At 39.0% G+C, this 25056-nt stretch overlaps 1 protein-coding gene across 1 annotated transcript in view; it reads left to right on the top strand.

The window, feature by feature from the left end:
• Window positions 1–25056, top strand: part of GRXCR1 (glutaredoxin and cysteine rich domain containing 1) — a 126805-nt gene that overhangs the window by 46805 nt on the left and 54944 nt on the right. Inside the window, exon 2 of the mRNA XM_042936489.1 lies at window positions 21034–21276. Within this exon, the coding sequence (XP_042792423.1) occupies window positions 21034–21276 (243 nt within the window). The remainder of the gene's footprint in view (window positions 1–21033; window positions 21277–25056) is intronic.

The following is a 25056-nucleotide window of genomic DNA, read 5'->3' as shown; positions in this document are numbered from 1 at the left end:
ATGAAATTAAATTTGGAAAATGCTCTACCAGGTATTTTTCTGCTCTTCTCTTGGAGGAGGAGAAGAAAAGCAAGAACTGTCCTTCTTTGGAGTGACTCTGTTTCTTTGTCAAATAATAGAAATATTAGAAAAATAAGACTGTCATTTTACTTATAGTTTCCATAAAAATTACAGTATACTAGAATGTGCTGATGTATGAGACCACATACCAAGCTGAAAATTAGTCTTTAATGAGGGAACAACAGCCAATTCTCTGTTTTTAATTAGTTATATGAGTTATAGCAAACTATTAATATTTATATTAATTTGTGAGCTTTTCATTACTAGTGTTAGATTTTTTCATGTTTATTAATGTTTGTTTTCTAAAAATTAAATGTTTTATTTAGAAGAGTTATTTTATTTTATTTTTTTAGAGACAGAAAGAGAGCATGAACAGAGGAGTGGGTAGAGGGAGTGAGAGAGAAAAAGAGAGAATGAATCTCAAGCTGCCTCCATGCCAACATGGGGCTCGATCCCATGACCCTAGGATCATGACTTGAGCTGAAATAAAGACTCAGATGCTCAACCAACTGAGGCACCCAGGTGCCTCTATTGAGAATAGTTTTTATAAAACAATCGTGGCAATAATACAGAATTTCCATTTATCCCATGGCTAATTTTCTCTATTATTATTAACATCTTAAAATTAGTATTGCACATTTGTCACAATTAGTGAAACAATATTAATACATTATTAACTGAAATCCATGATTTATTCAGATTTCCTCAGTGTTTACCTAATGTCCTTTTTCTGTTCCAGATCCCATGTAAGATAACACAGTACATTTAGTTTCTCAAAGTTAACTTGGGTTTGATGACTTTGTTAATTTGGGACAGTATTGCACAGATACAGAATTTCTCTCAGGATTTGTTTCGTGCTTTTCTCATGACTAGACTGGGGTCATATGTTTTGTGGAGGAAGATCACAGTGGTGAAAGCACCATTTTCGTCATATTTTGTTAGGATACCCTCTATCAACGTGACTTTTCACAGTTGAAGCTGAACTTGACCGCCTGGCTAAAGCAGGGCTTGTCAGGTTTCTCCACTGTATACTCACTCTCTTCCCCTACTTTTCCTGCTGTACTTATTGGAAGGAAATCACTCTGTGTAGCCTACACTTAGGGAGAAGGAATTAGCTCCAACTGCATTTCACAGGGGTTACTCTTTCCCCTTAGCCTGGCAGAGCCTGGGGGGAATCTTTCTTGGTTCTTCACTGTGAGAACCTGTTGGGGTTCCTGGAAGTAAAACTTATGAGAGTCTGGAGATCCCCCTAAAACAGCAGTCACACTATCATATTCGTCCACACTTGGCCTCCAGCAGTATCACAATTACCATTTAAGTGCCCTACCCATTTATGGCCCCAAAGACTTTGGTTCTAGGTAAACAGAAGTCAGCTGTGTCTCTCTGAATACATCTGTCTCTCTGGGTTTCAGGGTGGCAACTTGCCCTGCAAACTCGGTACTTTGATGGACCCTTCAAGTCAGTGATTTTAGTTTCATCTGGCTTTTACTTGGAAGGGACACAACTTCCAAGCCTTTACATGTTGGAGCTGAAACCAGAAATCCAAACTATCAAGTTTTAATGATGATCTCATTTGGTATTTTGGATTAAAATAAATTGTTAATTCCTGTGATCTGATGGCAGCTATAGTACAGTTCAATAAATGGGTCGAGGAACAGTGTCCACTGGTTTCTAGAACTCTCTTCTACCTACATTATTCTGATTCTATGACTTTATTCACTTTCAGATGACATTGATAAAAACACTTTTTTAAACATTTATTTTGAGAGAGAGAAAGAAAGAGAGAGCATGAGCTCTCAAAAAAAAATTTTATTTTGAAAGATAGAGGGAGAGAGAGTATCCCAAGCAGGCTCCACACTGTCAGCACAAAGCTCTAACTTACAAACTGTGAAATCATGACCTGAGATGAAACCGAGAGTAGGATGCTTAACCGACTGAGCCACCCAGGCGTGCCAATAAAAACACTTTTTATTTAATTGTAAAAGTTATTAACATTTTAGATAACTCACTTTTTATAAAAATTTACTTCCATTCTTATCCTCTAGCTTGTTAATAACAACTGGTCCTCTATGTACACAATGCTAATTCAGTAATTTAGAGACATCAAAAATAACTTTGATTATTTATTACTTTAATGGAGTAAAACATTAAATAATGTTAACATATAAAATATTTCCTAACTTTCACATATTATTTTTATCCTTCATTAAGTCTCTTGATTAAGGTTTGTAACTTGAATATTTAATCAACTTTGAAATTGATTAAGCCTCGTTTGCTCTGTTGCATCGTGCTTTCTAATTTTTTTTAATGGAATTTTAGGCATTTATTAGAAATGAGATTTACGAAGGGTTTTTTTATGACATGGAGAAATGCTCCTGACAACATGTAGTATAAAACATATCAATTAAACACCTAAATTAAAAATAAAATCAGAATTATGCAGTATGATGTCTGAATTCAAAATGCGTGGAACACTAACCAGGAGAAAATATGTCGAATGTTAAGAACGGTACATTGCTTCCAGGGAGCAGGCTCATGTGAGTAATAATTGTTTCGCTGGTTTCTTTATACTTGAAAAAGAAATAAATCCAAAGCAAAATTAATGTATCTTAAACACAAAACTTGAGGATAACATAAGGCAATTGGAACATGAAAACATAAGGATTAGTGTGGACAAGTTATTTAAACTCTCTATGCTTTGATTTTCTTCTCTGGAAAAGAGGGATTATAACCATATACCCACCTCACTGAGTAACTATAAAGATTACAATGAGTTACTCTAAGTCTTTAGGTAAGAGCCTGGCGACAAGTAAGAACCCGATAGATGTTAATTTTTGTTATCTTTATGACAAGGTGATTTCAATTACTATTACTTGTTATTTTAGAATCACGTATGGTTAAAGCTGAGAGGTACTTGAAAAACTATCTTGTGCAGGGATCATAAGTAGCTTGTGGGCTAAATTTAGCTTCCAGAGGTTTGGTTAACACACTGTTTTAAAATTATTTCCAATTCGAATGCCTTATGAGAGGGCATAAAATCCAGTCCTGATAATCCCCACTACCGCTGTCATCTTCTGTTAATGCTTTACCTGCCCAGCTCCTGAGAAACCTTTGAATTTGTGGCCCTTGATTTAGTCCGCTCCTCTCATTTGATAGAGGCTAGTGAGTTCTGGAGGGAGTGAGTTCTGAAGGGATCATATAAAGGCCCCAAAGTTGTGGCCAAACTGGAAATAAGATCTGGGACTTTTGATTCCTAGGCCAGTGTTATTCCCATCACACCACAGTGTCTGCTTCAGTTGGGATTGCTTAGATCAAGTCCCTCTTTAATGAAAGTAGACAGAAGGGCCTAAAATAGATCAGTCATCTTATAGTACATGTCAGCAGGGAGAGTGTAAATTCTTAAGGATGCAATTATCCTCACAATTAGAAATAAAACAAAAAGCTAAACAAAGCAAAATGAACAGAGCTTAAGGTATGTGGCAATGTCCTCTTCCCCTTTTTAAAATGATATAGGTGGATCAAGTTAGGAAACCATCAAGAAGCTTTTTCTTATCCTTAAACCTGGCATATCCTCTAAACTAAAACAGCAACTTGAGCACGTCATTTGAAAAGCTGCTCACAAGGTTTTCAATTCACAACCTGTTCTTGTGCTGTCTTTAAAAGAGGAAGTAAATTTTTAAAAATTAAAAAAAAAAGGGGGGGGGGCAGCGCCTGGGTGGCTCAGTGGGTCTGGTTGGCTCAGGTCATGATCTCATGGCTTGTGGGTTTGAGCACCCAGCTGGGCTCTGTGTGGACAGCTCAGAGCCTGGAGCCTGCTTCAGATTCTGTGTCTCCCTCTGTCTCTGCCACTCCCCTGCTCATACTCTATCTCTCTTCCTCTCTCTTGAAACTGAATAAACATTAAAAATTAAAAAAAAAAATAAAAGAGGAAGTAAAAGAAACAGATTTACATAACTACAGAGAACAAACTGGTGGTTCCCCGAGGGAAGGCGGTGGGGATATGGGTGAAATAGGTGAAGGGGGTTAAGAGGTACAGATTTCCAGTTATAGAATAAGTAAGTCACAGGGATGAAGATTCTGCATAGGGAATACAGTCAATAATATTGTAGTAAGTTTGTAGGGTGACAGATGGTAACTACACTTAACTGTGGTATGCATTTGGTAAGGTATATAATTGTTGAATCACTGTGTTGTACACTTGAAACTAATATAAAATTGTATGTCAACTGTACTTCAATTAAAAAAATATCAAGTTCTGTTTGTACTTGAAAGAAAGAAAGAGAGAACAGCTGAAGTTATTTGCGTGGGACTAGAGCATCATAATTGGAAACTTCTGGTCCTAGGCATGATAACAACAATGAAATCATTCTAACAAAATATAAGAGGAGAAAAATTATACCCTTAATTCTGAATACTCTGGATCTGGTGAATTGGATGTAATGTGAAGCATATACAAGGAGAAAAGTTGGAGAAGTTGAGGTTTAAGTAAAATGAGTTGAGTGTTTTAGCGATCATTTGGATTTTTGTGTAAGATTTCACTCTACCTTTGGGGTGCCTGGGTGGCTCAGTCAGTTGAGTGTCAACTTTGGCTCAGGTCATTATCTCACAGTTCATGAGTTCAAGCCCCACGCCCGGCTCACTGCTGTCAGCGCAGAGCCCACTTCAGATTCCCTGTCCACCTCTCTCTGCCCCTCCCCCCTGCTTTCTCTCTTTCTCTCTCAAAAACAAACATTAAAAATATTCACTCTAGCTTCTGTTACATTTCCTTCACAAAATCAGGCAAGGAAATAAGACAGTGCAGGTGCCTGAGCCTGACTTACTGTCAGCTCCATGGGAGGTTTTAATTAGGAGCCCTTCTTTCAGTAAGAAAGAGAAAAGGGTGTCAAGTGTCATCCACTGATAGTCATCAGAATTAGGCACAGCTCCTATGGAATGTTTGTTTACTCTCGAAGGAGCACAAATAGACTATGCTGTTTAAAAATTCCGTTTTGTGGCAAGAACATCCAGAGACTTCAGGTTTCGGTGATTCGTAGACTGTAGTGTGCATAAGAATTCTCTGGGGTTCTTATTTCAGTAGGAGAGCTACTGCTCCGGAATCAGGGGGGGAGGAGCCTGGGACCTGCATCCTGGGGATTTGATGCAGGTGCTCTATGGGCCATATTTTGAGAAGTGATAACAATGTATCCTGTTTCCTATAAGAATTTTAGAAAATTTGATTCTCTTCCTTCCTTCCTTCCTTCCTTCCTTCCTTCCTTCCTTCCTTCCTCCCCTCCCTCCTTTCCTCCTCTCCTCCTTTTCTCCTTCCCTCTTTGTCTCTTTCTGTCTTACTCTCTCTCTCTCTCTCTCTCTCTCTCTGTTCAACTTTAACACAGGGATGGAAGACTTGAAGATCTGAATATTACCTTTTCACAACTATTTGTCAGACGTAATGCCATTCATGACATAGGAAATCACAGATTGAAGGGTAAGGGGAGAATAGGAAGATGCTTAAGAATGAAAGAAAGGCACACGGCCTCGATGGAAGGGCTGTGATGTGGCAAGTTAGTGGAAGGCACTGCTTCATCAGTTTGGGAAGTAGACATACTAGTGTTCAATTCTGTTTTTCCACATCATAACCCCATGATTTAGGGCAAGTCGTTTTATATCTCTGAGCCTCAGCTTCCTCATCTAAGAAATAAAAACATTTACATTACATAGTTGCAATGTGTGTGTACGTGTGTGTGTGTGTGTGTGTGTGTGTGTGTGTGTGTGTACCTATGTATATAAAATCAGTAAGTTACCAAGAAGATTTGAAGATTTTAGAGAGGAGATATTGCAAGGGGTAGAAAATAGAATTAGACAGGTTAGGATATAATAACATAGGCAAATGTGATGAGAGTTTAGTGTTGCATGAGGGCAATAAGAAGAGAGCAATAGAGATGTGTGAGAAATTTATAGGGACGCGACCACAGTAGAAACTGGTTTATGATTGGATCTGATCAATAGAGAGGAGTGGTTGGAAGGCAACTCCAGGACCCAGTAGAAGATGGACAGACCAAAGCCAGAGGTGGAAGTTCAGGGAGAACATGAATTTGGGGAAGAGTATGACCTTAAACTTGCTGAGTTTGAGGCTATGTCCAGATTTTAAAAAGGAAATGCTTCTTAGACTAGCTCAGGTGAGAAGCAAGGAAAAGAAATATTGACCTGGGAGCCAGGAGCAGGACGGTGGTAATTGAAGGCAACCAAATAGATTAGTCCTTCAAGGGAGAGAATTTATAGAAAAGATATCAAAGATTCAAAGATTAATTCTTTTTTTTTTTAATGTTTATTCATTTTTGAGAGAGAGAGAGAGGGAGAGAGAATGAGCGGGAGAGGGGAAGAGAGAGGGGGGGACAGAGGATCCAAAGCGAGCTCTGTACTGGAAGCAGCGAGCCCAATGTGGGGCTTGAACTCACAAACCATAAAACCATGACCTGAGCTGAAGTTGGATGCTCAACCAACTGAGCCACTCAGGTGCCCCTCAAAGATTTATTCTTGAGAATTGCAAGTAATTAATAGCACTTACTTATGCATGGCTGTATAGACTACAGTAATGCCATCCATTTTGTTTGATCCCCATGAGTTGGGTGATGTGGATGCAGGAGGGTTTTAACTATTTTATGAATGTGGGAATCAATTTGTTATAGGCCACTTTACTACAGATTAGCAGAGATGAGATTCACAACATAGGTTTCACCCCTCCAAATTCAGAACTTTTTTTAAATTTATATTATTTTTAAAAATATTTTTAAATTTTTTAAATGTTTATTTTATTTTTGTGTGAGAGAGAGACAGCGTGATCAGGGGAGAGGCAGAGAGAGAGGGAGACACAGGATCTGAAGCAGGCTCTAGGCTCAGAGCTGTCAGCACAGAGCCTGACGTGGGGCCCGAACCCATGAACCACAAGATCATCACATGAGCTGAAGTTGGTGCTTAACCGACTGGGCCTCCCAGGTGCCCCCCGATTCAGAATTCTTCATACCATGAAGTCAAGAGGGAAGAGATCAGCCAGCCGTTCCTGAAGTCTTCAGCCACTGATTCTGTTCGAGCCTGGGTGATATATGAGTGTGGAAATAGGCTATGTCCCAAGCACATGAAAACTGCTAAAAAGTCTGATTTCCCCTAAAAAGTTTGTTTTTATTTCTGGAGAGAAAAATGTCATCACTAAAATTCGTCGCGTCTGCTGAAACCCCAGGTATTGTAACAGCATCTTGTTGGTTGTGATAAACATGACCACCTCAACGCAAAAAATACAGGAAAAGGAAGTTATTTATCGACTCATGTAAATTAACCGTGACCATGACAGGGGTGGAGAAGGAAATGAAAAGGGAAGTGCTGTTGCAAACTTCTCTTTTCAGTCTGTTTCCTTCCTCCTTTCTTCTTTCTCCACATTTGGGGGTGATGAGAACATCATGTCTGGCATCTTCTATACTTGAATTCTCATAGCTTGAGAGCCAGAGAGAAAGGTGGTTTCTCTCTCCGGGGGCTGGCTGAGGGTATGACTGTGCCATGCAGGTTTGGAATTGTGAGTTGATCTCTTCAGAGGGTGGTTGTTTATGTCTAGGGACTTTAAATGCCATTTTAGTAGAAGCAGACAGGTAGACGGTGGATGACAGTAAAGGCAACAGGCTAGCCTTTCCTCAGGCATGGCTAACATCTGCACAAGCATTTAACTCCATCTTGATGGAGACTAATGTAGAGTAATGATGTTCTCTATTCTATTTTAAAGGTGGTTAGCCAGTTTTTATCCTACCTCATGCTTTATATATGTATATGTATATGTATATGTATATGTATATGTATATGTGTGTATATATGTATATATATGTATGTATATATATATATATATGTGTATATTTGAGTACCACTTTATTGTCTTATCCTTCAGTATTTCTAAAATCATCATTTATTTGAATGACACTACATTATTTCATCTTAATTGTAAACACAAGTCTTTTGGTCTTTTTTCTTCCCTTTATTGAAAAAAATAAAATGAGGATGAGTGAAAGCATCCTTTGGCGGTTTGTTTGAATGCATCCTGTTTGCTGCTATGCAACAGTCAGCCTTCAGCTTTTGGCCTGGCAATGTACTATCAATTGAGTCAGAGATGACTACTACAAAATTATCCTCTCCAGAATTACATACACCTACTGCAATGATCAAGCAACGGCAACAGCCTGCATTTTCACCTTGGGCATTTTGCCTAGAGTAAATTAGTTATTATATCAAAAACTTGTTAATGACATAGGAAAATATCCACTGTAAATATTTCCTTAAGTAACAATCAATTTGTTGGTATAATAGTGTGGTTTTGCTTATTTTTGTTTGCTAATTTTGGATTAAAAACATCACTTTGGAGAGTTTTCTTTTTTTCTTGATTTTCCCCATATCATGCTGTATTGTGTTATTATATTATAGTGGGGAGTGCATACTTTAGGATCTGACAATCTTAGGTTTTAAATCGTGGTTTGTTCTTCATTCAACAAATGTGTTTAGTGCCTCTGATCATGTTCCAGACATTCTACTAAGAGTAGAGGGGGCAGAATTTGTAGAGTATGGGGTTGGTGATACGGGAAATCTCTGGAGGAACCAGGACTGTTCCCAGATTTTAAGCAACTGGTTATAGGTATAGTGGCAATGAAGAGGTTTGCTTCAGGCATTCTGAATTCTAGTGTAGAGGGTATATCCAAATGGAAATGTTACATAGGTAGCTGGATATCTAATCTGGATTGCTGGAGTGGAGTCTGAGCTGAGGATATACCCCTGAGAGTTCATCAGCCTTCAATTAGCTATTGAAACTTAGATGAGATCATCCAGAGAGAAGGACGTGGACCAAGCTGAGAGCCCAGGGGAACCAGAATTCTTAGAGGAAGGAGGAGCTCTAGTGAAACACAAAGAAGGAACAGCCAGACATGTAAGAGAAAATCTAGGAGAGGTGGTGTTACATATGCCAACGAGAAAAGATTTTTATGATTATGTGCCTTGAGAAAATTTGCAACCTCTCTGTGACTTTTTTATTTTGTCGGTGAAAATGGAATAATCATATCTGTTGGCATTGTATGTTGTGAGGATTTTAGTGACAATAAATGGATTCATTTACATGATGCCTGTAACATAAAAAATCATCAATGGATATTTTCTTGTTTCCAGTATTGATCAGGTTACTAATAAAATTATTCACAATGAAATTTTCCACTTAATGGGACTTAGTATTTCGTTCAATAATTTAGTCATATTTCTTTCCTAATAACTGAATCTCCAAAATTCAATAATCAGCTCGAGTCAGGAGCTCTGGTATTAAAGCAAGCAGTGTCTGCTGAGAAACATTTCCAGAAATTATTTTCTTCCTTCCGATAATACTGTGATTAATCTTATTTAAAAACACCTGCATTTCTTATTTGAATATGCTATCAATATCAAGTAAACTTCCTTTACAAAATTACATTGGTCATCTCAAATAGTATGGTATATACTTGAAAAAATATATGACTTGTAAGGTTTTGAGCATTATTCTTCCTTCACATCTGCTTCTGTGGGATTCATGGGCTTTACAATTTAGTTACTTTTATTAAGGCAACCTGATTTGGGGAAATTTGAGAAGACATGGAAAAGCAACATTTTCTTGCCTTTGAAATCTTACAGTTATTTGTTTATCTCTTTGAAGCTGTACTGAAAAATTAGTCAGTTGCTTTTGTGGAGAACACAGACAAATTCAACCTCTGGCTTTATGCGGAAATTTTAAACATTTTCATTTGTGTTTTCCTTTTCATGTAACACAAAGTACCTCCCTCATTTTGTCATGCTTAGCATCTGGTTTTTCAGAGCAATTTCTAAGGCTTGTTTGGAGGAAGCAAAGCATATTTTTAAGTAAAAGGTAGAAAAGGGAGACAAAGCACACTGGTTAGATGAGGATCAGACAAATCTTATTTTTCTTTCTTTTGAAAGTTTCTTTATTTTGAAAGAGAGAAAGCATGAGTGGGGGAGGGGCAGAGATAGAGGAAGACAGAATCCCAAGCAGGCTTCACACTGTCAGTGCAGAGCCTGATGCGGGGCTCAGACTCATGAACTGTGAGATCATGACCTGAGCTGAAATTGAGAGTTGGCTGCTTCACCAACTGAGCCACCCAGGCGCCTGACTTTTTTTGTTGTTGTTGTTTTGTTTTTTGTTCTTGCTTCTTTTTAAATATCCTTTCCATTTCTTCAGTAGCAACTTGGAGAAAGTTCTACTCAAGTGATTGTGTCGAAGGTCTTAGAAGAACAAGGTGTTTCATACCTACCTTACTAGAATTACCTTATTTTGTGTTTATAAAGCAAGTTGCTAAGCACAATGAGGAAGATATAGTTCAATAACCAGAAGTTTGAGCATATTCTTGATATTGCCATACCTTTGTCCAAGTTGGACTAAATGATCTCCATTTTCCTTTCTGTTTTAAGATTGTATAACTTGAAGTCCTTTATTCCTGTACCTATGATCCAGTACCTTAAAACTATCTATCTATACTAGGCAGAATAGTGGTTTCCCACCATCACCCCCATCCTGTCAAAGGTGTTTATGTCCCAATTCCTGGAAACTGTGAATATGTTACCTGACAGCAAAAAGGACTTTTCAGATGTAATTAAGTTAGAGATCTTGAGATGGGAAGATTATCTTGGATTATTGGATGGGCCCAATGTCATCACAAGGGTACTTACAATGGGGAGGCACAGGGTACCTCGATGGTTCAGTCCGTTGAGCATCTGACCCTTAATTTCAGCTCAGGTCATGATACCAGGAGCTTGCTTGAGGTTGTCTCTCCCCCTCTCCCTCTGCCCCTCTACCTTGCTTACCCTCTATCTATCTCAAAAAAAAAAAAAAAAAAAAAAAAAGAGGCACAAAAGTCAGTGAGGAGATGTGGCAATGAAAGTAGAGACTGTTACACTATACTTTGAAGATGGAGGAAGAGACCAAGATCAAGGAATGCAGGTGACCCCTAGACCCTGGGAAGGGGAAGCTAATGGATTTTTCCCTAGAGCCTTAGTGAGAGCATAGCCCTCCTGACACCTTGATTTATGCCCAGTCCCATTTGGAACTTCTGACTTTCAGAATTGCAAGGCAATATATTTTTGTTGTTTTAAGCCACTCACTATGTTTGTGGTAATTTTTTACAGCAGTCCTAGGAAACTAATATACTATGTATCTAAAATCCATATATATATGAAACTTTAGGATTCATAAATCCTGTATCTCTCCCTCTAATATTTTGTTCTCTACGGGATGAAATGGGATATAGATACACTCAAGCAGAGTCAGTACATGGCCAATAGCACCATGTAAAGATTTGAGTTCTATGATTTACTCAGATCAAATACTAGCTCCATCATTTGCTAGATTTCTGGCTTTAGACTTGTCACATACTTCTCTGTGTCTCAGTTTCCTCCTCTGAAAAGTTAGGATAATGATAGTGCCTCTGTTCCTTATAGAATTGAAGGACTCAATGCTCAAAAAAATACATATATCAGCTTCATGTGGCAACTTCCAAGCTTTCCATAAGTACTCTCCAGCAGTTTCTTCTCCTGTGTGCAATGTTTGGAATCTGGAGAAGAGCATACTTAGGTGAGGTTGGAATCATGACAATCAGAATAGTCAGGAGGACATAAGAGTTAAACCTGGATACCCCAGGAGGAGGCAGGAATAAGGATTTGCCTGGGGCTGGTTCCAATTTTCTCGACTTCTGAGTTTTCACTGCCTTTGTTGCTCTTGGTTTTCAATCTATTCTGGGAATTCCACAGAGACTAAGATCACTTCTCTTCATCACACTGATATTTCTGAAACCATGAAGCTGAGATGAGATGCAGGTATTATAACCTCTAAAGGAGATTCCTGTCACATCCCAACTCATTAAAAGGGATTGATCTCATTTAGCTGATTATTCAGCCTTTTTTTTTTTTTTGATGTAGAAAACTGAGGAAGATTTTAATCTTTCATTGTTTGATTTTGATTTATTTATGATATGTATATATTTGGGAGAACGGAAGAAAAAGGGCACCTATACCTTTAAGAAAGAGTGCCAGGTTTTTGTGAAGTAAAAAGATGAAAGGCATTAGGAAAATGGTGAAGGCACTCTACTCACTTATTATTCTGATGTTATTGTTCAACACTTTCATCTCTTCTGGTTTTGCAATGTGAATTTTTCAGAGGATGAGAGGGAAAGTTTTTTTTTTGTTTTGTTTTGTTTTTCCCCACTGTCTCCATTTGCAGGATGTTCCTAATTCAGTTGCTGCCTGGCTTCTCAGTGTTGTAAAGCACATCACCCGGGATTGGATGTTCCTGAATGTGATTTTGGCACTCACCTTGATGGCAGTTTTATCTGCAGAGATGAGCAGAATAACAAAGGCCAATAAATAATATTTCTGACAATGTCTGTAGAAACCAAAATATTCATATGGGAGGAGAAGTTTGGTTTGGTAGGAAGGTGGTTTCCATTAGAAGCTTGTTCCTTTTCTCTCAACTGGATGGCTGGGCAGTGATGACAGCTGCTGTGTTTGTAAAGTATTATAATTTACAGTGTGTCTTCAGGTGCATTTTACATATGATCCTACAACTCCTTTGTCAGCTGGATTATATCTATTCCCATATTAGAGAAGAGAAAAACTGGTTCCAGAAAAGTAAACTGATTTCCCCAAGTTCTTGCAGCTACTAAGTGCCAAAGCGTTGGCTCAAGATGGGTTCCCCCCCCCAACTACATGTTGCTTCCCCCCAAAAGTTGATTCAAGTAAATAAACTGTGAGTCTCAGTTTCCTCCCATATAAGGTGTGTGTACAGACTCACTAGACTGGATGCAGTATCACAAGCTCTGAATGAAAGAAGCAATGCAGGTAATGTTAATGCAAGAAATTGTCTAGATCTAAGGGAATGACATTACACGCAGCATCAGGAGACATATGCCACTAAAGAGGGTAGCTGCCACCAAGCTTCAGTTACTGTTTTTGTACAAGAATGCAACAAAACTAATGTTGTCAGATTCTGTTTTTTGAAGAACAGACAAAAATCTATATTTTCAAGTGAAACATCCCCGTGCTTGATTAATACAAAGTTGGCAGAATTGAGACATTTTTCTAAGGTCTCTATGGCGGAGGAGTGGGGCACCTTCATTTTCATTAACTCAGATGTGCTATGAAATCAACATTGTTTCAGCTTAACTTTCTGGAAAAATACATTTTTGTTTGTTTGGTATGAAGAATTCATTAGGTTCATTGACTTTTCAGTTAATGTCTAGGCCAACTCAATAATTGATTTGGACAAGTAGATAATTCCTGAGGTAATAACTGAAATTCATTAACTTATATGGTCTTAGAGCATTACAAAAACAGAAAACACACTCTTCAGAAATCTTTGCATACAAAGATTGTGCCCATGCGTTTCTTTCATGCCACCAAGGGGACACCCAGAGTTAGAAAGGAGGGATTTTTATGGCATCTGATGTATATGCTCTGCTTTGTTGTTTTCACTCTTAGAATTGATGGTGCATCCAAACAAATGTAACTGGAAATTTAACTCATTAAAAAGATTTAATTTTTGATCATTGTGTAAATAGGAGGTTTAACTTTGCCATTCAGGCTTATGAGGCTGATGACATGTGAATTTGGACTTGGTGTTCCATGAAAGGGAGGTATGCGCAAAGTGACCTCCAAACGCTGAAGGAGATGGGAGACTGAAGAAAAAGGCAGATAAGTCCAACTTGATAAGAAATGGCTTATTAAGGGGATTTATGGACAGCAGTCTTGGGCTTCTGCCCAAGATGAGGAGATGTCCACAACCCCACTTCCTGTAAGACCTGCTTTTGTCTCCTAGAGGCTGGGAGTACTGATGAGGAACAACTGGGGGGAAATGTTTGAGAATAGTTGTGGGTCATAGTCATAGCTCCAGGGCAGATCAAGAACACTATGCCTCAAGGGTGTACTTAAGGGTTATTATGTGTGTGATTAAATAAAAAGAAAGAATGTGGAGGGGGGGATGCTGTGCTCAAGGCTTCAGGTCTCTGAGTGGTTATCATGGCGGAATTGTCCAAGATGAAGTTAGTCTGATTCACATAGTTGGTTATAATGATGGGGGTGATAGTGCTGTTGGTGGTGTGTGTCGATAACGTTTTATAATAATGGTAATACTAATAACAAAAGGTAACATTTATTGAGTGTTTATTATGCATCAGGATTCATGCCAAGGGCTTTTCTATTCAGTAAATCATTGAATCCGAAAACATCCTCATGAAGGAGGCATTTGTGTCCCTATTTTATAGATAAGAAAAACTCAAATTTGAAGAGATTAAATAACTGTCCAAGAATGTACAGTTTTTAAGAGGCAAATTCAAACTAAGTTCTAATTAAATGTGTGGGAAAGAGGCCAGAAGGTACTTATTGAGCATCTACGACGTACCGGGTCATATTTTTGGTTCTTAATTCTTGTAAACAAAACTACAAAACTTAGTTCCTGCTTTGGCAGGGTAGTATTTTATTTGGGGGGAACAGACAGCAAATCAATAACCAAACACAAGGTAATGTCTAGCAGTGCTAGGTAGTATAAAGGAAAGAATTGGGTATGAAGGTAGAGGGCCCATTTTCCATATGATGATGGGTGAAGGTCTGTGTAAAGCAATGACATCCAGCCAGAGATAGTAGAATGAAGTGGAGGGATGAGTGAGGGGAATTTCTAGGACTGTCCCTGTGACAGTTCGTCCATGGTATATTTCATCACTCAGTTCTAGAACAGTATGGCCCATTGGTTGGGTGTATTTAAGAGGGGTATATAGTATCTTCCTGTGGCAAAAGCAAGGACTTAGGAGGCAGACCCAGGTTAAAATTTTGGTTCTGTTCCTTTTTTCCTGAGGTATTTGGGCACCTTAAGTTTATTCTAAGCTTTAGTTTCCTTATTTGTAAAGCTTGAATTATAATCCTTATCTCTTGATAAATGAAAGTTCTACATGTAAAGTCCCAAGAACTTCATATCTATGCAGTCATACAGTAACTAATAATTATTATAATTATTTTTATAATCTGTGTCTTATAAAGGGACACAGAGAAGTTCCCTGGGGGGTGCATCTCAGAACATGCATATAGCTATAGGGATTTACAGAATAGCATGGAGAGGGAGGGGGAGAGAGAGAGACAGAGAGAGAGAGAGAGAGAGAAAGAAAGAGATATAAAATTCTCATCCTTTACAAAGGCCCACAGCCCTGCTTCCACAGGCAAGCACCTGCTCTTTAAAATGGCAGTTCCAGGGGGCACCTGGGTGACTCAGTTGCTTAAACATCTGACTCTTCATCTCAGCTCAGGTCATGATCTTGGGGTTGTGAGTTTGAGCACTGCATTGCAGTGCTCTGTGCTGGGCATGAAGCATACTTAAAAAATAAACAAATAAAAATAAATAAATAAATAAATAAATAAATAAATAAATAAACAAAACAGTGTTTCCTGGAGCCAGTTTCGCCCATTGCCTGCTAATCAAAAAGTCTGTCTGAGTCTAGTCCCAGTTTACCCTCTGACATGCTGTGTGGCTCTAAACTAATCATTTCACCTCTTTGTTCTCAGGTAGAGGAGGAAAGATCTCTACACCTTCCCCATCTCCAAGGAATATCTTCAGACTGAAACAAAGTTTAAAATGCCCCTCTTGTGATGTTACTTCCTGTTACATGTGTGAACATAATTTAGGAAAGAGTTAAACCTCTTTAAATCACAAACATTTCTCAAAGGTGATGAATTAGGTCTATAGCCATCTGTGTTTGGGCAACAGCTTTATCCTGGGGAGATAGTAATAAAACCAGAGGATCATTTGGTGGTTCATCTTGGCTCAGTGGAAGCACGTGGATTTTGGAAAGATGTGCATCTGGTTCCAGTTTTCTAAATTACTGAATTTTGATTCTGTCACCCTGTTTAGGACACTTATCCTCTCTGAGCCTAGCTTTCTCAGTCTACAAATAAAGCAGGCAATAACAAAGTGTAAGCGATTGTAATGATTAAATGAATGTAAAGTTCTAGCATTCTATCTGCCATTGATGTTTAAAATGTTACTTTTGGTTTTGGTTTTTATTTTTGTTTAAGACCTGAATTCCTGGAGGTGTCTGGGGGCCCCTATTTCAGGAGGCCTTTTTAAACCATTGCCAGGCTGGACAGGCAAAGGGTCAAATGGAAATAACCCACTGGATTTCCTCCAGCCTGAGGAGCTGGGTCTGCTCCAGGGATCCTCTGTCAGGGAGCGGTGGGGACTAATTCTTGGCCTGAATTCCAGTGGCAGCTCCTGTGGGCATGGGGGCTTCAGTGGGCGTGGGGGCTCCAGAATTGCCCCATGATGAAGTAACTGGAATACTACAATTTCACAGTGGCTCTTGCAAGGCAGGTGCAGGTTGAGGACATAAATTGGCTATTGCATAACCTCTATGTCTTGTGCGTAGCAATTTCCGTCCCTTGCCAACGTATCTGCGTTTGCTGCAGGCTCTGGTGAGGCTTCAGGTCACTCCTAAGATTCATCTGTTTAATCAGTGGAAGGGAAGAAGTGGCCTGCCTTTATGAATATCTAGGTCGGCTCTCTCAAAACAAGCAGGCTGCAAATCCCAATGGCTTCTCAGCACTGTCTCAGATGCATCCATCCTTCATTACGCTATTCCCATGGTAACCCCTAGGAAGGGAGAAGAAGGACAGTAACCACTGAGTGGCTATTTTTAGATTTCTGGCCAGATGCTTTGACAAATCTGTTGAGGGACAGAAAATGACACAAATGTAGAAGAGGATTTTTTTTTTCTTTTTGCCAAAGACAATATCATTTAAATTCATCTTATAAAACTGGAAAAGACTTTGGGAAATCATTCAACCTACTTCTACCTCTAGGAAGATCTACTTCCAAATCATACCCCCAAAAATTGTTCAATAAGGTCTTTTTAGAACACTTTCCTTAACAGCTTATTCCAATAGATAACCAAATTTCCTACCCTCATTTTATCCCGTATTCAGTCTCAGTTCTCAGACCAAGGGAGTTGGGAATAAGACTGAGTATGATTGCTCCAGTTGTGGGCTACACAGCCCTGAAGGAATCATTCATTTAGACCCTGCTATACACATTCTGTGCAACTATCTGCACTCGCCCTGCTGCACTTACTTTTTTTTAATGTAAATTCCTCCCTTCTTCCTTAAAAACTTTCAGGAATTTCCCATTGCTCTGAGGTTGAAGCTCACAGATCTTTAAGGTGGTTATAAAGGTACAACATGATACAGATCCTGCATACCTGTCCAGAATCATCAGTACTACTGTAGTTCTCTTTCTTTGTGTTTTGGCAAAAGACTTTCTTTCTTTTTTTTTTTTTTATTTTTAAATTTTTAATGTTTATTTATTTTTGAGTGAGAGAAGGAGCGATAGAGCACAAGCTGGGGAGGGGGAGAGGGAGACAAAGAATCCAAAGTAGGCTCCAGGCTCAGAGCTGTCAACACAGAGGCCGACGCAGGGCTTGAACTCACGAACCCTGAGATCATGACCTGAGCTGAAGTCAGACGCCTAACCAACCGAGTAGCCCAGGTTTCCCAAAAGACCTTCTTTCAGAGTCTCAAACATGCCATCTTCCTCCCATCTCAAGGTCTTTGCACTTACCTATAATACTTTACCCCATGCTTTCTCACCTACTTAATTTCTCTAACTCCTTCTTGTCCTTCAGAGCAGAGCACAAATATCAGAAAACACTTTCTCAAACTCTGAAACAAGAAAAGGAACACCTTCAGTAGCCTCTGATAACAACTTGTGCATTTCCTTTCCAACACTTAACAGTTTGTGAATCTATATTTATTTATGTAAATAAAAAAAAAAACTATGAGCTTCAGGTCGTTAGGGAACAATATTGTTTGTTTACCATTATATATCTAGTACCTTAGCACCATGTTTGGCAAATAAATGATTCTAGTAACTGAATGAATGACTAGCGGTTATTTTAAAGGGACATAAACTCAGTTTCTCCGTCAGGTCAAGCTGTCAGTGTGATTGCACTGGGGCTCCTTAAAATGTAATATGAATCCAAATTCCCCAGAGAACTTGTTAAAATGCAGATTGTGACTCAGCAGATCTAGGGTGAAGCCTTTTTTCGGCATTTCCAACTGGTATCTAACTAGTAGAACTTGGTTGCACATTGGAATCACCTTCAGAGCTCTAAAAAAAAAATCACAATTCTGAGATTTTCACTCCTGGTGATTCGGATTTAATTATTATGTACTTGGCCTGGGCTTTGGGCATTTTTAAAAACTCCCCAATTTATTCTAATATCCAACACATTTGGAGATCCATTGATTGCAGGTGAAGCTCATTCTCAACGGGAGGTAAAGTGATATCTTTGTTTCCTTTTACATTAAACAGCATCCAACATGGCCACTAATAGGGGTCCATCTTATTACTACTTTTTAAATGCGTGTCCCTTAGAGACACACAGAGACACACAGAAAAGTGGTACAAGCAAAGAGAATCCTATGTGAGCTGGTTACTGTGACAGCAGAATGGTCCGATCTTAAACTCTCCCACCTCTACTCATGGGGAAAATGTATGTCTTCTCAAATATTTCAAAAGTTAAGTGTAGCTACTGAAAAAAGTGGAACATGTTGGTGGAATCAAATGTGGATCTAGCAGCCTTGCAGCCCGAGGAACAATGCATACTTACGCACATAATGTCATCAGAGAAAAGGGACCCTGAGTGCAATTCCAGGAGCTGCAGTATTTGTCGTGAGTTTCTTGATTCCCTACTTGCCCATAACCATGAACATGAAGATAAAACCAATGCTTCTTCATCTAGAGCATAGTAACAATCCCCCTTTCTTGTCATTAACTCCACTCATTTTTTTCCCACTGATTCATTCTTGTTTGTGTTTTTAATCTTACAAATCCCACAATGTGGAGTGTAATACTGTGTAACTGAGCACAGTAGTACATGTCAAGCCCTACACTAGTTGTTTTCATTTTCTTGGTTAGTCTCCTCAGCAAACCTGCTAGGTAGATCACATTTGACAGTTGACAAAACTTACTAGTTTGAGGCTTACTAGTTCATTAGCTTCTCCAAAACACAAAGATGGCCAGTGGCAGAGTCTAGATGTATCTAATGTTTCTCTACTCCAGTATTAATTAACAGTGTATAGGCCAAATTCAGCCTTCAAATATTGTGGTCCACATGGTCTGAATACATTTTTAATGAGGGTCTGGCATTTGGAAAGAATAAAATTTTCCATAAAACGCCAGATTTTGGGGTACCTGGGTGGCTCAGTCGGTTAAGTGTCCAACTCTTGATTTCAGCTCAGGTCATGATCTCATGGTTCATGGGATCAAGCCCTGCATCTGCCTCTGTGCTGACAGTGTGAAGCCTGCTTGGGATTTTCTCTCTCCCTATCTTTCTGCCCCTCCCCTGCTCATGCTCTGTCTCTCTTAAATAAATGAATAAATAAGTAAATAAATAAATAAATAACCTAAAAAAATCAGATTTCAAGATTATATTTAAAATAATCATGTCATAAATTAATTAATTAATTAATTAATTAAACAATCATGTCTGGCGACAGTGAGTAACGTGCCTGGCAACCTGAAGCTTGCCTAAAGCTGAGTGACATTTTTTATCTTCCAGATGACTTTTTACCTCTCACGAATATCTCTTTTATTTCTGGTCTGGCCCAGCATTTATGACACCTGTTTGGTCCCCCCAAGTCTCTGGGTTTTCAGCTTAGCGCGTAAACTCTATTGAGGGAAGCAGTGATTCTTTCATCCCTGATATATTGTGTCATCAGGAAAAAATGTCCTCTTTCTTGGTGAGGTGGACATCATTGCCTTGCCATCTTAATGACTTTAGACCTTTTTAGGACTATGTGTACATTCACCTCCGATGCACTGTGCTGACTTCTTTGACTAAGCTCCATCACTTTGTATCCTACCTTCTGATTCTAGCATTTAGTTGTCTGGACTGGTTTCCAATCAAAGTTTTGCCTTAACAGGGGTTTGTAAGTTGCGTCCTTGTGTTTCAACAACTGTGGCCCAATGAGAACTCACGTATCCCTTGGTCTCATGGTATAGTTGTATTTCGTTTAATCTCCCTCAAGGAAGACTGTGACAAGGAAGAAGAGGATCTTTCCTAATGTTGCCAGGGCCTATGTTGTGTGGCCCTAGCAGTACTGGGCAGGTTTTCTCAGGAATGCAGTCACTGACTTCAGATGTAGCAGGAAATATAGAAGACAAGATTCACACACAGAGAATCATCTTGCTTGTGAGAGTTGCTTGCCTCTGTTGTAGTGTACCTGTTTCCTTCCTTCCTTTCCATGCCTGGCTCTGACCCGCTGGCCACTATGGTGTTGGTTTCTATGCACTCCCTCTGGGTCACTGCAGAGCTTTCTCGCTGCACATTGGAGCTCTGTTGCTCAACAGAGTGCATGCACATTTGCTGTGCCACTTAAACCTCAGAACAATCCTATGATATACATCTTGTTATTTCCAGGAAATAGTGGCCCAAAGACCATAAACTTTGTTAAATTGATAAGTGGGAGGATTTTCAAATGGTGAAATACTAACCTTGACTGTTCTGTCACATTTTTTACTTTGGGTTTAAGAGGCAGATCTAGTAATTGAAAAATGTCTACAAAACACAAGAGAGATCATTCAATCATTCCTTATCTTACCACACGGTATGCCATGTGAGACATCATCAATTGAAGATATACCATTATTTGATTTGCCACTGAGAACAGAAAAAACACTGTGAATTAAATTATGCCATTTAAATTATGTTGATTGTTATCCACTTTTTAATTACAGATTTTCTAACATAAAAACATGTCTTAGAATTGACAAATATGGCACTTCAACTTTACTGCAGACTTTTAATGTATAACACACTGAAATGCTAATTGTCTTAAAATAATAAGATGTAAGAAAGTAAATGCAAATATTGACACTATACTACAATGTTTTTTCTTCAGCAACCATCAACTGACCTAGAATTTGACCGTGTAGTGATTTATACCACTTGCCTTCGTGTTGTACGAACAACCTTTGAAAGATGTGAACTGGTTAGAAAGATCTTCCAAAACCATCGAGTAAAATTTGAAGAGAAAAACATAGCTTTGAACGGTGACTATGGAAAAGAGCTAGATGAGCGATGCCGGCGTGTTTCTGAAGCTCCTTCCCTCCCTGTCGTGTTCATCGATGGCCATTACCTGGGGGTAAGTACTCCGCAAAGGAAAATCTTCTTTTTTATTGAACCCAACCAGCATTGTTAGAAATCTATAAGCCTATGACAAGGCAACTTGCAACATAACTCCTGGGACATTTGCTATTTTTTTGGAGTTCAAACCAAAGGAATTGAAGCACTTATTTCTGTCCCAAATGATGTGTTGCTAACAGTGTTCATCCCTACAGAAGCATGGTGAGATAAAATCAGCATTAAATTGCCTTTTTGAATAGGAATACATTTTTTAAATGTTCAGTTGACTTGAGTTTTGCATTATGAAGTTTGACATGTGAGATAAAAACTATTTTTTATTGCACACAAGAAAAACAGAATATTTATAAAGATGTACATTTGTGAATTCTCTTATACCCCATTATCGAACACTCAGTTTCCTACCTAATGAAACTGAGATGGTGGTCCTGAAACAAAATCAATAAGAAATGGGGCCTGGAGCCAGAATTTTATCTGCTTGTTGTTTAAAATTATTCTGAATTTTGGTAATTTGTCAGTGTGAGACACAAATTTAGGCTTACAGGAAGAAGAGAAAACTCCCAGAGAAGCCAGGAAACATGACTGCTTCATTTTTCTTTGAATAATACTGTTAGCGTTAATTAACCCCCATCGATCTAAGAGCACGCACAATCGCACAGTCATTAAGAAGCCCGAGAAGAGAGCTCTGGACAGTGCACTTTAGAAAGAGTAAGAACAAAGAGCCAAGGGACACCAGTGGTTGAGGGAGTGGGACTGACTCCCCCCAGATCACTTATCAGGGAACAAAGAGCTGCTGTCAAAAGGCAGATGGATATTTGGATCTTGGCTTTGTTTCGCATCTGGTCTTAACCCTCAGCTTTCAGGGAAGGTTAGAAAAAATCCAGAGCAGGAAATGCTCATGTTTTGTTACAGGGAAACTGTTCTGATATTCTGTCTAGAGCCATCACTGTTAGAGACAGCCTGTCATCTTATGGAAAGATAAATGCAGTGAAGCCATGATTCCTGGGTATGACTTCTGCAATCCTACTTTTAACCTGAGCTGGACACAGACTACATTCTGAGGCAGAGGACTTTTGATTTGATGCATTGAGCCTCTTTTATCATATTTCAACATGTACCCTTAGGTCCCAGAAAGCTACAACAATGGCAGTCATGAGTGATAAATTAATAATAATAGTAGTAATAATGATACTATACTGCACTCTCAGCTTTACACATTCATCTCATCGAATCCCCAGGATAGCCTTAGAGAACAACTCTGCTCTACTGGTTGAGAAGCAAGACAGCCTTGTTTCAAATTCATGCTCCAACACTTCTATGTGATTCTGGGCAATTTAGAAATCACTCTGTGCCTGGGTTTTCTCATTTGTAAAAGGAGAAGCATAATAGAACCTTTCTCACAGACTAATTGTGAGAATTTTACCATATGTAATACATACAAATGCTCAATTCTTGTGCCTGGAACAAAGTATGTTTTTAATAAATAGTAACAACTTTATCCTTATTTTGCAAAAGAGAACATTAATTATTTTGCTTCAAGTCACAAAGCCAGTCAAGTGACAGGGCCAGGACTCAAAGTTAGGTCTGCCAGACTCCTCAAACCCCAGCTTTTTTGGCACATCACCTCAAGGAAGGGATCTTTGATACTTTGTTTGCTGACGCAGTCTTAATACCTAGAAAAGGGTTTTGGCACAAAGTGCTCAGAAATGTATGTTGAATGAGTGTATGATGCTCTGTTGTCCTTTCATATTCTTTCCTTCTCTCTCTATGACATTCTCCTACCATGGAAGGATATGATAAACTCACCCACAGCAGGGGGAAAAAAATCACTGATAAGGGTTTTGGTCATTTGCCTTTTAACCCTGGAAAAATTCTGATGATGGTAGAAGATATTTCCCTTTGTGGAATTTTGGTTTCTGTGATCTATCCAATTAAACATAGTGGGTGACTGCCTCCTTATACAGGTGGAGGGTTGGCTTTACCTGATGCACTGCTTTTGACCATACTTATCTTCTTCCTACTTCTAAGATGATCTAACAGGAAGTAATGCTATTTTTCTTTCCATTTGATGGACAGAGGGATAGTGTGACAGACAAGAGAGGTGGGGTACAGATTTTTTCTCAATTGCTTTTTTCTGTGATTACTTTATTAATACAGTGTCCTAGAGAAGGAAAGATCACAGAGGTGCTACCTTATTGCTTCTGCAATTTGAAGCTAATGCCCCAAATCTGGAAAGAGACCAGAGACGGATTTCTTTTTCCTCTTCATTTTTTTCTTATAAAAGGAGATTTACTTCTAAATCTATAATTTAAATGGAGGCAAACACCCCAGAAAACAACTTCTACAACAAACTCCCCTCCTACTACAAAAACCCCTTTATTTAAATTCCAGTGTGCAGTTGTAAATGGAACACAGTGCTGGAACTGGAGAGAGAGCCTTTTCCCTGCAGAGTTCATTCATCTGAAATGGAAGGATGCCCTCTGCTGGGTTTTGGCACATGGTGAAGCATGATTCCTAGGGAGGAAAAGAAGCTGATGTTGGTAGTTTCCTTAACATCTGTGATGTTTTAAACGGTCACACGAAACCATTTGATTTAGCTTAAATTTAGATGAGTGAGAAAAATCAAGATGTATGAATCATCTGTGCAATACAACTGTTTGAAAGGAGGGAGAGAGAGAAATTGAGAGGGGCAGAGAATGAAGTCGACAGAACAGAAACAGGCATATGGAGGCACACTGTGGGAGACAGTGAGATGGGGTGGAGAGAGCATGAGGCCGTTTTGCAACAGCTCCCTTATTTTCCTGCATCATTGCTGCCAACAGCTCCCTTATTTTCCTGCATCATTGCTGCCAGACCCAGGGATGGGTCTCCACTGCAAGGACCTTAACAGAGTACAATGGGAAAGAGCAGAGGAATTAACAAGAATGCTCAGCTCTTTTTTCCTGATGACCCTCATTCCCAGCCAGACTTCTATGTAAAGATGGAAGCAATGAAACAGTCAAGGGAAAGAAATTACTTTAGAAAACAAATCTTCACTGTCCTGGCATGCGCCATCGGGGGAGGGAGGGTCAAGGAGCTAGTTGGGGGCTGGGAGGGGTGGAGGGTGGGGAAGCAAGTTCAGCTTGAAACTTTTAAAACAATAATCTTGTTGATTTGGCATCAGGAGATCTTTACACAAAAAAAAATTGTGTTCCTGAAGTTTGGACATAAGTTATCTTAGAAATTCTAGTAGGAAATAGGTTAGAAATAGTGTGTTGATTCTGGACCAACCATAAAACTTTTACAGTAGAAATCTATAAAACCCACATTGGAACTGAGCTATAAAACATAGAATGAATCAGAGTGGGGACCCTGGTAATGAAGAGGAGTAGAAGAGCTGTTGATCTAGGCAGGTCTCTTAAACTAGCTGATATTGAGCTGTGACTGCTTGATAATTCAGTATCCATTGAAAGTGCTATTTTATTCAGTTCAAGAATGAAGGAATTGTTACCAAGCATAGGTAGTTTATAGACTAGAAATATAGACTCTAAGCCAGCTTTCAGAGAGAACTTGTATAACTTCTCTGCAGAAATGGGCCACCAAAGAAGCCTGTGCCACAATTAGGAAGGTGCTGGCTCCAGAAATGCCTCTGGATTGGGTCCTCTCCAGCAAAACAGATGATTTGTTCTCTGCCCCTTTTCCTACATAATTCTGTTCCTAAGTAAAGTCTCCAGTGAATGAGTATATCTGTGGTTACTGAATCAGTCACATATGAAAACAACAGAGGACAATGGGAAATGTG

This window comes from Panthera leo, chromosome B1, assembly GCF_018350215.1.
Source record: "Panthera leo isolate Ple1 chromosome B1, P.leo_Ple1_pat1.1, whole genome shotgun sequence".
Taxonomy (NCBI): Eukaryota; Metazoa; Chordata; class Mammalia; order Carnivora; family Felidae; genus Panthera; species Panthera leo.
This window is presented reverse-complemented; position numbering and strand designations above follow the sequence as displayed.